At 52.9% G+C, this 14,338-nt stretch overlaps 1 protein-coding gene across 33 annotated transcripts in view; it reads left to right on the top strand.

Moving 5' to 3' along the window:
- The window catches only part of CAMTA1 (calmodulin binding transcription activator 1), a 938,154-nt gene that overhangs the window by 305,770 nt on the left and 618,046 nt on the right, over window positions 1–14,338 (top strand). For all 33 annotated transcript variants that reach the window (XM_058304523.2, XM_058304506.2, XM_058304505.2 and 30 more), the window contains one exon: window positions 8,248–8,315. In XM_058304523.2, coding sequence (XP_058160506.1) covers window positions 8,248–8,315 — 68 coding nt within the window. The remainder of the gene's footprint in view (window positions 1–8,247; window positions 8,316–14,338) is intronic.

The raw sequence follows: 14,338 nt of genomic DNA, 5'->3' as shown, positions 1-14,338 counted from the left end.
GATGGAACCAGATGTCACCAGAGGGTGTGAATGGGCAGAGCTGGTCTCTAGAAGCCTCTGCCATGTGGGTGGGCTGGGGTTGATCTCTAGAAGCCTCTGCCATGTGGGTGGGCTGGGGCTGGTCTCTAGAAGCCTCTGTCACATGGGTGGGCTGGGGCTGGTTTCTAGAAGCCTCTGTCACGTGGGTGGGCCGGAGCTGGTCTCTAGAAGCCTCTGTCACGTGGGTGGGCGGGGGCTGGTCTCTAGAAGCAGCTGTTGTTGCCTTAGTGTGTGGGTGGGCTGGAACTGGCATGAAACAACCTGCCAGTGGAGGGATTGTGCCCCGAGGGCACAGCTGGAGCCCGTCTGTGTGGCCACTGGGCTCCTCTCTGAGTGGTCATGATAATAGTAGTAATAATGATGGTGGTGGACAGGAACCGGAGGGGGTAGGCTCCCTGCCACTACCATTTTGCAGGGTCACGTTACTGCCTCCCACTGACAAAGCTTAACATCCTGCCCAGCGGCTGAAGGAGAAACGTTCCTGGGGTCCCGCCTCAGCTCCAACATGTGATCGCTCAGTGGGATGTGGGCCCGGGGTTGGCAGACCTTCTCGTTTTTCAAGAGAAGCTGGAAATCCCGATTGTTAAATGTTGGCAAATAATCTAAATGGACAAAATTCTGTGAGCAAGCACCTCTGGGGAGACAGCGCATGTGCTGGCAGGGTGTGGCCTCAGCTTTTGAGGTGACTTCAGTACCTCCCTCTCCCTTGTTTTCTCCAGCCAATCGGTTTTCAAGGAATTACTTTTGAAAAAATGCAGGTTTCTTCCATTTTTCCATTCCCACTGTTACAGGGCTTCCAGCAGCACCCCTGCTCTCCTCCATCCTGCCACCAAAGATCTAAAGCACAGAACTTTCTGTGTCTCCCTTTTGCTTCAAAGCCTTCAATGACTCCCTTGCTCTTCTCGATAAAATTCTAGTTGCTTAGTATTTTAATTTCTCCAGTGTGATGCCTCCCTGTGCTTCTATCGTCACATTCTGCCATTCTCTCCCATGCTCTAGCTGCTTCATATTACTCTAAGTTCCCTGAACACATTTGTTTTTCCCACTTCCCTGCTTCTGCAAGTGTTGTTTCCTTGTCCTAATGCCTTTACCATTTACTTGGCTGCCTGGAAAACTCCTACTCATACTTCGAAACCCAGTTTAAATGATAGCCCCTCAGCGAAGCCACGGTACTTTTCTTCTTTGTGATCTCCTAACAGTGTTCATGCTGCTGATTTGGCACCCATTTGTTTTGTGGCTGACACAGTAGCCCTGGATCTTGCAGCCCTGTTGGTCTTCCTAGCTGTAGCTGAGGATAAGGACTGTTTCTTATTCCTCTTTGTATTGTTCATAGTGCCTGGCATACAGTAGGTACTCAATAATTTGTTGAATGATTGAACCGATGAACAAAAGAAGGAATGAAAGAATGAATGAATTGCTGAATGTGTCTTCGAGTGATTTTACGCCTGGTAACTGTTTCTTCACTGCTTGAAACTTTGATGGTCACAAGAGCTCTATTACCACCTCTAAACAGATGGCCAAGTGGGCCAGGCTCTGTTTCAGAAGCAAGGCCTTGAGGAGCCTGTCCTGGCTCCCTCGTGCCTCTTCTCGGCAGTCTTCTGCCCACCTGGGCTCCCTGGTCCTCACCACCCACTGCCCCGGGTGCTTGGAGTAGAGCATGCTACACCCCGTGCACACACCATGGAGGCTGTCATTCTAGCTGGCAGTGGCTTTTCACGGAAGAGCTGGTCCTTTTGTGTATGTGACTGGGGTGCTGGTTTTGTCCCGTGGGTGAGGACCCAAACGCGAGGTCTTGGCTCGGCCGGTTGGGTGCCCAGGAGGTACATCGGTGGACAGGGCAGGGAGGTTAGATGCGAGCCTTGCTCTGTCGGGCCCAGGGTTGGGAGATTCATCCTCGGGCGCCCCGCCAGCTTTGTGCACGGGGCGCCCTGGAGAAAGCAGGTGCCGATGAGAATGGGGGGAGATGGAATGATTCTTTATTTTTCAATTAAGGCCAGTTATGTTTTGTAAAGTGCAGTGAGCGGTGGATTCTGGGAAACTTTCTTCCCACTGTAAACTCGTTGGTTGGAAGTCATTAATATGACATTCACACACCCCTAATAAAGTGCATAACACCGAGATCTGGCACCACTGAAACACCCAGAGGACATTAAGTATGAGTCTTAAAACCAAGAGTATTGGAAACAAGATATTTTTACTTCTCGTTTGGGAGTAATATAATTGCGTTTCGTGGCTCTGGCAGATGCTGGGGCCAGCTGCTAGGAGAGCCTTGGCTTTTTCTTTCCCCCTTAGCTTTGGTCCCTTATAGATAAAACCCTTATAGATAAAACTCTCATTAAAAAAACCAAACTTTTAAAAAGTATCCCTTGGTTGAAAGATCCATTTGTGTGAACACAATATCTGCGTTGTGTAGACTACAGGCATTTTGATTGCTTGGACTCAGGAGGATCAAGAACCCTGTGTGTGTGTGCTTAGCTCGTTAGAGTAAACCCTCAGGGCCCTCGGCTCACTGAGGTCACCTTTAGAAGAGGGCCTGGGGACGGGCTGTGTGTGGGAGAGCAGGGGCCTGCGGGGGCTCCTGCCATTTATCTGGGGGTTGCTGTGGGGAGACTGTAGGAGGGGCAGCCGGTTTCTCCAGGCTGGTCTGTTCAGTGGGGTGGAAAGAAGCACCGTCCGCAGCGGGTGGCTCCCTCTGCAGAGAGAAGGGGCGAGGCAGAGTGGGGCTGAGGAGCCTGGGTGGGTGCAGCCCCCCGAGTACCCCGTACTCCGCCCCAAACAGAAGTGAGCAGAGGCTCTTTGCCTCTGAGCTGGGCAGGGAGACAGCGAGCCTGATTCTCAAAGGCAGCGTTTGCTTGGGTGCCTGCTCCTTCCGCACTGGGGCTCAGCGTCATCCCCTCAGGTGTGGAGGGTGCAGTGGCTGGGCCCCGCAGTGGCCGTGGCTCGAGGAGTCGTGCTGATGCTTGCGGGGTCACGTGATTGCTCTAGCTGGAGCTGTGCTGTCCAGAACAGTGGCCCAGGGGTGACCGAGCACTTGAAATAGGACGAATCCAAATGGAGACGGACGGAAAGTGGAAAATATGCACTGGAGTTTGAAAACATGGGGCAAAAAAGAATACAAAACATCTCCTTACCAATTTTTAAAATTAGGGCAGTGATGATTTTTGGATATATTAAGTTAAAAGACAAAAAAATGAACTGAAATAGGTTATTAAAAGTCCTTTTTCGTGTTTCTTTTTGCATTTTTTTAAGTGGCCGATAGAAAATTTAGCCTTACAAGTGCAGCTTGCATTTGTGACCCTCTTTCTGCGGGTCCATGGGTCAGCCTGGAACTGCCTTCCCGAGGAGTGGGGAGCAGGACATTTCCACGGAGCCGCGCGCCTTGCTCTGCCCCCCGCCCGCTCCACAGCGGGGGAGGCTCGGAAGGGGGGCTTTCCTGCTCCTACCCTCTTGGAGAGAACTTTGTTGCGTTCCACCTTCCCCGTGGCTGCAGTGGGTTGCAGGCACAAGCCCCTGTCCTGGCTCTGCAGGCCTAGGGGCCCTGCGTCAGACCTTTTCTGGCTATGGCAAAGCCAGGACAGGGGAAGTACCGAGCACCGGGGGCCAGAGTGCTGCGGCCACTGCCCGGAGGGTTCCCGAAGCACCACTCCACCAGAGCCAGTGGGCCTGGACAGAGCCCAACGGGCCGTGTGGGCGGAGTGGGGGCACACGCGTGGAGGTGCGCAGGGGCGAGAGCGGTCGGCGCAGCTCTGCCTTCTCACCCCATCCCAGTGGGTGGCCTCTGCGGGCGACCCTGGCCTCGCTGACCCACGAGGCGGGGTGCTGTGTGTGGTCCGTCAGAGGCCCGGTCCCCGCTGGGAGTGGCTGGAGAGGGACTGCGTGCTGTGCTGGGGGACTTGGCCAGCACCCTCCCGGCCTGGTGCCGGGCAGACGGCAGGGCCAGCCGGGGCGTGCTCCTGCCGCTGGTCCCCCGAGCCCCCGCCACGCACAGACGTTGTACCTTGGCCGTAGCTTTGCTACTTGAGCAGCCAAAGGACAAACCAGACATTTAAAATCTGCAAGCTGGACAGTCTTTGCTTTGGCACGTGCAGTGGATTCCTTCATCCTGACAGTCGAGCCCTTCTAGCATTGAAGGACCTGGGGTCAGGAGGACGCCACGAGCGAGGGTGCCGCAGAGGGCGGGAGGGTGGGTACGGGTAGCCCTCTGGGCCCCAGGTCTCTCTGCATGGCCAGGGAGGGGCTGGCATTCGATCGTCCCAGGGCCATGCCCGTCAGACGTCCCCCTGCCTGCTGGAGCGTGCGACCGTCTTCTGCGCTCCACCCGAGCTTGGGAGCAGCACGAGGTGCGGAGAGAGCCTGGCTCGTCTCGGCCACAGCCGGGCTGACCTCGGCAAGACCCTCTGTCCTCTGGACATCAGTGCTTTCTCTGGACCATTCCACACGGGTTTGGCTTCTGGCCCCCCAGATCCTCAGTGACCTTCCGCAGGTCTCTTCACTGCTCCGTGCCTCATTTATCCCTCCTGTAAAACAGGCGTGGTTCCAACCTCAGTTTTGTTTTTTTTTTTTTACATGAGAATTCTTTTTTTTTTAAGGAACTTTTTTTATTTTTTATTTATTTTTATTTATTTCTCCCCTTCCCCCTCTCCCCAGTTGTCGGTCATCTTGCTGTGTCAGCTCTCCGTGTGTGTGTTATCATTCTTGGACAGGCTGCACTTTCTTTCACGCTGGGCGGCTCTCCTTACGGGGTGCACTCCTTGCGTGTGGGGCTCCCCTACGCGGGGGACACCCCTGCGTGGCACGGCACTCCTTGTGTGCATCAGCACTGCGCATGGGCCAGCTCCACACGGGTCAAGGAGGCCCGGGGTTTGAATCCTGGACATCCCATGTGTTAGGCGGACGCCCTAACCACTGGGCCAAGTCCGCTTCCCCCAACCTCATAGTTTGTTACAAAGATTAAATGAGATAAGGTCCTAGGGCAGCCCCTGACCTTTGACGGCCCTCCCCACATGTCAGCTGTTCCAGTGACACTGGCATCCCTGGCCTCGCCTCTGCCCAGTCCACCTGGCTCTCCTGACTCTGAATTTTGATGGCTCTTCCTTTGTTGCACATCACTGAGCACATAATGTTCCACTGGGTTCTTCGGTTTCTTGGTGTGTGAACATCCTTCTCCCCAGTGGGTTCCTAGCCTGGGAAGACCAGGTCTGGCCCGGAGTCTGCCCAGCTGGTGGTGAGGCGGGGCCAGTCCAGCAGGCGAGGCAGACCGGGCAGCCTGGGGCTGCGATGAGACAGGTGATCCACACAAACCCAGGCCGCTGGGGAGCCAGGCTGCATGGTCCCCAGGTGGTAGAAGCCCTGAGTGGGACAGGAGCAGGAGCTGGCGCAGTCGTTTAGGTGTCTCTGCTCAGAAAGGCCAGACTCAACCTTAGGTGTTTCGAGGCTCCACCCCCGCTCAGGGGGCTTAGCGTGGGAGGGGTCATTGGTGAGGACAACAATTCATTAGCCCTCATGGCCCTCTGAGGTTGGCCCCAGAGTTGACTGGACAGTTGAGCCTGGACGACACTTGGGAGGCACCATTTCCTTGGCCGGTCTCCCAGTTGGTTGGGTGCTCCAGCACACGTTAGGCGCTGAGCAAATGTCTGCAGAGTAAGTGCTGAGTGCAAAACGCGGTCTAGAGAGGGCCTGGAGAGCCCCTTCCACCTACCATGACTGTGGCCTTCTCTCCTGAAGGACTGTGGCAGTAGGGGACCTGCCAGGTGGGGCTGAGCAGTGGCTGAAGGAAGCTCCTGGAAGCCTTCTCTGGGTGCCTGTGTATTTGGAAGAGAATGCTAAGTCCAGGGGCGGCCCGGACACACTGTGCTCCCCATTCTTCTGAGCCACGGGGCGTCACCTGCCTCTCAGCGTGATCCCGGACAAGGGCACGGAAGTCCAGGTGACACAGCCTATTCCTCTGGATGAGGTGTCCTGAAGTCCAGGCCGATGTGTGTAGGAGGGGCTCCCTGCACCCACTCACTCCCGTCACCCACCGAGGGGCGTGGCGGGGGGTAGAAGAATTCCATCCATCTCAGTACCTGTTACCTCATCAGGGGTTGCTGGACACGTGGCTCACCCCATGTGGACCTTACATGATAAAAATGGTAGCCGCTTTGTGGATGACTATACGCCGGGCAGAGAGATGAGTGTTATCTTTCCTCATAACTGTCTGTGAGCTGGTGTCATCCCAGGTTCACAGGAAGCGGAGGCCAGACAGGGTGAGCGATGGGCCCAGGGCCAGCGAGCCAGAAAGTGGCAGAGCTGGTTCCCAAACCTAGAAGTGTTTGCTTCCAGTACAGGTGTGCTTAACTTTGATGCAACACATGCTCCATCCAGGACTTAGAGTCACCTCCAAAAGGGCCAGGATTATCCAGGAACTGCTGTGCTTTGGTGATTTCAAGCTCGTTTCTGTTCTCTTTAGAAATAAACCCATACAAGGGCGCACACACTCACAACATGCAGGCACACGCAGACTTACATATGGCTGTTTCTTTCCATAATACCCTCTCCCCATCCACCCATCCACCTATCCACCCATCCATCCAACATTTACCAGGGGCTTCCTATGTACCCCAGGAGACTGTGATGCATCAGTGATGATGTGTTCCTTGCCCAGGCAGTGCTCGTGGCCCGGTGTGCGTGTTATCCAAGCAAACAAGCCTTTAGGATGCAGAGTAATAAAGGCACAGGGTGCCAGGGGGCACGTAGATGGGCAACCAGTGCTGGCATGGATAGTTTGGGAGCAATAGCCAAAGGAAATGGTATCTAAGTTTTCCAAGGAGTTTTCTAAGGAGAGGAAATTGAGCGTGAAAAGGCCCAGGGATGAGAGAGAACAATGTGATTGATCACCTTCTCATTTTACAATTTTTTTTTCTTCAATCAATGGTAGAAACAAGGACCACAAGGCAACTCTATTTTTTCAATGGATGTTAGCGCCCCCCAGGCTCTTGGTAGAAGGGGCCAGTCTTCACCAAGTGGCTTGGGCTCTAGGTCGCCGGTTATTGGTTATCTCATGGCCCTGGCAGTTTCCATGGTTATGTGAGAACGTGATCTGCCTCCTGCTTTGAGGCCTGCCTTCTGCCTGGCATGGGTGGGTATTTTCCACTTTAACCTGCTTGCTTACCTGGTTTGGGTGGAAGTCTCTTCTTATTCGAGGCCAAGTTTAGCACCAGCTCGAGAAGAGGCTAAGAGCAGGGGAGGGCTGTGCGCCCAGGGCCGCAGGGCGGCTCCGTCCCAAGGCGCCCTCCAGGAGCCCTGGCTGCAGGGGGTCGGGCACGAGGCGAGGAAGCCTCTTCCCTGCCTTTTCCCCACCAGCGAGGGCAGCGGCTCCCTGTCGCATCCTCACCAGGGCGATGCGCACCAGTCCAGCCTTAACTGAACTTACAATCCCTGCCAATTTCACGTTAGCAGATCCGCGTGGAGCTGGAAGTAATGGGCCGTGTCATGCCTCGGAGCAGGAGCGGTGACTTATGTGGATGTCGCCCCCTGGCTTTTTGTGGAAATTATTAATAAATCAGTAATTCTAGCTGCCGCGATGCTGTTGTGTTTATAAATATTTAATTTACCTTCAGGTGCCCACATTTTCTCCATTTTTGCCTTCAAGTCTGCTGACGTGGCTCTTCCCTCTGCAGCGCCGCGCGGTAGATTAAGTTATCTGCAGTGGGAAGGTGAACTTCCTTCTCTCTCTTCTCTCCTTCTCTTTGGAACATGGCTTTGTCGTTTCTTTGTAATCTCGGTGTGAGTTGGCTCTGGGGGTTGGAAGTCAAGCTGAGAGCCTGCGACGCCTCTTTGTCGACGATGAAAGAAGACGGCCCAAACTTTCCAAGCATGACCTTGCCGGGGCGGACACCTGTTGTCTGCCTGTGTTGTCCCCATCTCCAAATTAATGACATTCAGAATCCGAAATGGTGTCTGATGTTTTCCTCCCACAGAGAAATAGTTTTGTCCTTGCCACAAACTTAGCTTTTGAAACCCAAAGCTTTGATGATGACGGTAAGGCAGGCTGAATGGAAAGAACTTTAAAAAAATCAAAATAGGAACGGAGCGGGAGTGGTATTCCAGCAGAGCTGGAGTCCCAGCCCTGCAGAGCAAGGCAGCAGCTGGGAAATGACGAAACTTTTCTTGCCTCTCAGGATCCAACGTGAGCTAACTGTTGCTCTTATCTTTTTATTCTTGTTTCAGGAAATCGCAGCTTATTTAATAACATTTGAGAAACACGAAGAATGGCTAACCACATCCCCTAAGACAAGGTAATGTCCCAGATCTCGCACTTTTTCAAATATGTGCAGTCAATTGATTTTCACTGGGTTCATGATTTGGCCAGTCAATGGATGGGCAACAAGTTGAAAATGCCATGTTGTTCTTGATAGCTCCTGACATTGAGTCTTGTTAATTGGCCCAAAACCGTGCTTGTGAAGGCAGTCAGATGGATTAAAAGCAGCGTGACTGCGTTCACGCAAGCCGGAACTTTCAACTTGATGGCTTAACACCGACTCCTTCAGCCAGGTGCTTGAAAGCTTGGCAGGTGGGATGTTTGTCTTGGGAACGTGCCCGCCTGCCATCAGGGTTCCCTAGAAACTTACTATTATTTTTCTTTAAAAGGGAAACTTAGATTAACTGCTCGCCTTTATCTGTACATGGTATACGAATTGAAGGTCAAGTTATTGTCCACTGGTGGTGAGAAGAACTCCCAAGTCAGAAACGCTGGATAAGCTTGCAGCTTATCATGCAGTAAGTGTCCTTGAACCTACCAGCTGCCACGGGCATTTCCCTTCTTCCATCCCTTGGGAAGAGAGGAAATTGGCGAATGTGTAGCTGACCCGTGTTCTGCCCGAGCCTCTGATGTAATTATTCTAAGACTGGCGCGGTGGGGACTCAGGGCTTATTTTAAAGGCAGGATCTTCTTTCCACCCTAAGTTTACCTTTTTATTTTTGGCCTCTTACATTCTCGAGCTTTGGGAATGTGTGGCCTCTCTTCCAATTGCCACAGCTTTTCTATTCGTGGTGACAGGGCCAGGTGTTTGTTAGCTCGAAGGGGGTTAGACCGAGTGTGACTTACTGGAGAACCTGCTGTGGGCTTGGCTGTAGGAGCGGTGCCGCGGCTGTTTCACTTCGAATGGACGTGCCAGAGTCTCTGGATTTGTTAAGAGGGACCAGAGAAAGGGATGGGGGTGTCCATGGCCGAGCCCACCACGAATGGGGCTGGGAAGGGTCTTCTTCCATCGCGTGGGAATGGGGGTCTGGGCTTGAGAGGGGCTGTTAGGAGAGTGGAAGGCATTTGGGGAGCACAACCGTATTACCTACCAACTGGGAGAGCCTCGCACACTTCTCTCTTTTTATTAGGCAAATATTAATTTTTTTATTAGAGAAGTAGGTTTACAGAATAATCATTCATATATATAGAGTTCCCATATACCACCTTCCTTCAGGATGGTACATTTGTTACAATCGATGAACGGACATTTTAATAATTGTACCATTAACTATAGTGCACGGTTTATGGTAGGATTCATGGTTCGTGTCATAGAGTCTTGCAGTTTTTTTTTTTATTTTTTATTTTTATTCTGGTAACATAGTCACAACCTGAAAATTTTCTGCTGTTGATTATGCTCCCAGTGCTGTGCCCCTGCCACCACCTCCTCTCTTTGCGGGCATCGCATAGCACAGTGGTTCCCCAATTTGAGCCAGCGTCTCACCACCAGATGGCTTGGGGGAGCACCGGGGTGGGCCCCACCCCAGAGCAGCGAACCCGGGCACAGGAGGCCTGCGGATTTAGTTTTATGGAGTCCCCAGGGGACGCAGCGCTCCTGCCCTTGGAGCTCACTTTGAGAACCACTGCCCAGGTTTCTTAGGGGAGGGAGAGGTTTGTCTGGGTCCTGCTTCCCTTGCTGCTGGGACACCCCTGGAACTGAGCTGGCAGGAAAAGTGCTTCTCCCCGGGCGGGTGAGGGTCGCTCGTGGCGTCCTGGAGCAGACCCCTGGTTTCAGGGAAGCAGATGCCAACTCGGCCACAGTGCAGGCTGGGGGTCTCGCTGCACGCTCCAGCTTTAGGGATCTGGGCTTCTGTTGAGGAACCGAGAGCCACTCGTGGTCATACCAGACTGGCTTGACTTGTTGGGGCATAAATGAGCCCAGAGAGTTCCCATCCCAGGGCCTGGCAGAAGAGAAGGGATGTGGGCTTAGACTGACAAATTCAGGCTTGAGCCCTGGCACTGCTCTGGAATAGCTTTGTGACTTTAAGCAAGCCCCTCTAGGCGGTTTAAAAGGCTCCACTGATATTTTAGTTCCCCGACAGAAAGTGCTATACTTGAGAAATTAATAGAAAGTGTAAACCAATAGACATTCTGCAGAGAAAACAGAAAATATTCTTATCATGGATACTTCATGGTTGACAGAATGGAAGAAATACACATAATCATCTGATTTTGTTCTCCCTGGACCTAAGGTCTCTACGTGACATCACTGCATAAACTACCTGTGGTTTTCAGCATTACCTGAGGGCCACGGACTCTTTTCCTTTTTCATCCTTATGATTGCTCTGATTTTCTGCAAATAAATTTGAATAGGTACAGTCAAAAAAATTAAAAAAATAAAAAATGAAAGGCTCTGCTCACTTCCGTCCGTGTGAGTGGAGGATGTCCTTCCTGCCCTCGTGGGGTGGTTGTCAGGGCTGGAGACGGTATTTGTGATCGTGCTTTGCCCCCCTGGGAGGGGCTGTGGCACGCCTGGGGCAGGGGTGGGGGGCATCACCTTTCCTCTGTCTGCAAGGGACAGTCACCTGGCCACTGTGACTCGGAGAGGCGACTGCTGGCATGTCTGCAGACCCTGGGAGGAAGAATCTCTTTCCTAAAGGCAGGGGGTGAAGTCGGTGATATTCTAATATCACTCCCGTGTTTCCAGTTGGAGGCTTCTCGTCCCAGGAGGAGAAAAAGTTGCTGCGGTTGTTCAAGGGCCTTCCTAAATTAGTTGTTGACTTGGGTCTGGATGCCCCCACCCCATCTCCAGTACGGAAATTAATTGGTGCAGTTAACTGCTGAGTTCATACAAACCGGCATCCTGGTATTAAGGAATTAACGACACCCGTATCTGCTGCAGGAGAAGGCCATGCAACTCCCGCTTGCTGCCGCCGCCGCCACTGCTAATTTCATTTTGGAAAATTAATAAAAATGAATTGCACCACTGACATTTATAGAGTTTCCTAATAAAATGATACATTGTTTGTGTGGAGCAATCCCTATTAAATTAATTGTTGTAATCCGCTCATACGTAGATGCCGGTACAGGAGCCGCAGAGGGGCCCGGCGCACCCTGTGGCTTGCCGAGGGCTGGGGTTACAGACTCAGGCTGTGCTCAGACACTGCCCTAATTACAGAGGAAGCCCTGGGAGCCCCGCTCTCCCGCTTAATAACGAGGTGCGCGGCGGGGAGGCTCCCGGGCTCGGGGGCCCGGGGGGGCGGTGGCCACCAGCCACAGGGCTGAATGCTGAACGTTCCAACAGCCCGAATTGTATCAGCAACCGGAGCCATCTGGAAACGGCAGTGTGAAAAATCACCCTCCAAGGAGTCTTTATTTGGCACTTGCTGTGTGCTCAGCACTAAAGTAATACAATTTGGAGACCCTGGGGCGTTCCATGCCCCCGACTCCCACCAGGTGATTTTAGAATCTCAGATTAGTTGCCCTCCTCTATCTAGAAAGTTCTTTGGGCCTTTCTGCAGAGGTCACTTCCTCCTGCACTTAGGACTTCTGCAGCGTCCCCTCTGGCCAGCCCCACCCCTGTTTTCTTGTTTTGTGTTTCTCCAGGGTGCTTCTCACCACCCTTTGTAGGTCACACTTCACTGATTTACTTACTTAAGTATTTATTCTTTATCTGCCGTCCCCATGCCCATGGGGCATGTAACTATCATGGGGATGACAGATTTGCAGTCTGGCTTTTTCACTGCAGTGCTCCTAGAACCCAGAACAGTGCCGGACACGTAGTAGGCTCTCAACAAATAGCTGTGAAATGAACGAGAGAGGCAGAAAGTGTGATGGAGTACCGCCTGGAGAAGGCGGCCTAGCTTTATTCTGCTTTATTTTTCCTTGTAGATCCACCCCTGGGGGTGGTGATCTGAACTTGTGCGGGCCGGACTCTGCGCGTTTAAGTCCTTGCCACAGTCCTGCAGGGCAATGCCATGCAGAGACGGTGTCTAAGGGGACGGGCCATCCAAGGGTACAGGGCATCCAAGGGTATGGGCTATAGCAGTTTAATATTGTTTATGAATTCCAAAACTAGAGATTGGATTCGAGGTTTCACTTTTACTTGATTAAATAATAATGAAGGCTTTGATTGGGTCACATCAGCAGGACATTAAGTCTCCACCCCCTTGGTAGGCGGGACTCACAGAGAAGGGAGGTGGGAGTTTTGAGCTGGAGCCCTGGGAAGTAAACTCACAGGAGAGAGCAGAGCAGCTGAGCCTGGAAAGAATTGAGCCCCGGGGAGAGAGACAAAGACTTGAGAGTGTGAGAGTCTACAGCTGACCTTGTGGAGAGAACAGAGCAGCTGAGCCTGGTGAAAAATGAGCCCTGGGAGAGCAATGAGACTTATTCCAACCTACAGCTGATATTGGAAGAAGCTGGGACCATGGAGCCCTGAGAGGAAGAGGAAGGCTGAATGTCAGCAGCCATTTTGCTCCAACATGTAGCAACAGGCTTTGGGGAGGGAAGTAACTTATGCTTTATGGCCTGGTAAATGTAAGCTTCTACCCCAAATCAACACTCTTTATAAAATGTCAATTGAGTTCTGGTATTTTGCATCAGCACCTCCGGCTGACTAATATATGGGTCATCCAAATGTGTGCAGCCATCCAAAGGTATGTGGCCATCCAAGGGTAGAGATCATCCAAGGGTATGGGCCATCCAAGGGTCCCAGGAAGTGTTAGGTCTGGGATTTGAACTCAGCGTTATCTTCCTTCAAGACCCACTTGGCGACATGCTCTTCTTCCATAGCACATTGGAGAGGTGCAGATTTAATTGAGAGTCCCAGGAGCCAGGCAAATGCCCCCTGAAGCAGCCCTTTATTGGAGGCCGTGTTTCACAGTCCCCCCCCCCCCCGCCTTGTCCCAGGCAGTGCTGAACCCTGGCAAATTTCCCCCACCAGGCCCCTTTTACCATATTTACCATGGGGCCGGGAGCAGAGGGAAGCAGGCTCCAGGCAGGCTGCAAGATTTAGCAATCCCAATAATTTATTTCTCTTCCCCTGGGGAACGTGCAACCTTCCCTGGAGCTGGGGACCCACGAGGCTCTGGATGGAATGGAAAATACTTCCTTCCCAGGAAACCTGTTCATACCAGTTAGAAATAGGCTGGAAAATGCTATTAATTATCTAATTAATTAATTAGATTTATATAGATAGCACCTTAACATGGGAGCACTAAAGGTCTAGTAATAGAATTTTCCTGTAATGAACGCTAAATGCTTCTTGGTCAATAAGTAGTAAAACAGCCAAGTCGGGGATCTGAAAGGAAAGAGAAGAAAAGTGACGCTGGGTTTCAGGACATGCAGCGCTCAGTCCCGGGTGCCCGGTGCCGCCAGCGTGTCTTCCGCGTGCGTCTCTTCCCCAAGCCGGGACCGGTCCCGCGCGCGCTTCCCGTGGTCTCCCTCCGAGGACACCCGATGTCCCGGCTTGACTGTTACCTCGCTGTGTCACCCCCAGCCCTGAGGCTCCCTCCTTGGCTCTCTGTTGGCCTCTGCACCTGTGCTTTCCCCGGATGTCCTGCTCTTGTCCCAAAGTCACCACCGTCCTTCTTCCACCGCCCTCATTCCTTTCCCCCGTTTTCCGTCCTCTGCTTTCCCGGGACCTCAGAAGAGCCCCCTTGTTGGTGAAAAGGCGGAGGCCCACGCTGCTCTCTGCTCCTCTTTCTCCCTCGTCCCCTGAATCGGATTAGTCGCTCGCCATTCACGATTCCCATCCTCTTTCCTGGAGTGTCTGCCCCTCGCTCCTGGCGTCCACCTGCCCGGGGCTTGGATTGTTGAGATAGCCCCGAGCCGCTCTTCCCGCTCTAGCCTGGGCTCCTTCTTCCTTGGTCGTCCTAAAACACCCCTTCTATCACCGCGCTGCTCCTCTTAAAACCTCAGAGCCCACCAGGAGATACGGTCCAGGCTCTAGGGGCGCTCATGCCGTCGATTAGTGTCCCGTGGCGGCCAGGAGGAGGAATGACCAGGGGTGGTGGCTCTGGACAAAGGGACCCTGTCCTCTTCGCTGCTCTGGAGGCCTCGGGGTCTGCCGGCCGCGCTCTC

The sequence above is a fragment of the Dasypus novemcinctus genome, chromosome 9, assembly GCF_030445035.2.
Source record: "Dasypus novemcinctus isolate mDasNov1 chromosome 9, mDasNov1.1.hap2, whole genome shotgun sequence".
NCBI classification, from domain to species: domain Eukaryota; kingdom Metazoa; phylum Chordata; class Mammalia; order Cingulata; family Dasypodidae; genus Dasypus; species Dasypus novemcinctus.
The sequence above is the reverse complement of the archived record's forward strand: the minus strand, read 5'-3'. Positions and strand labels throughout refer to the sequence as shown.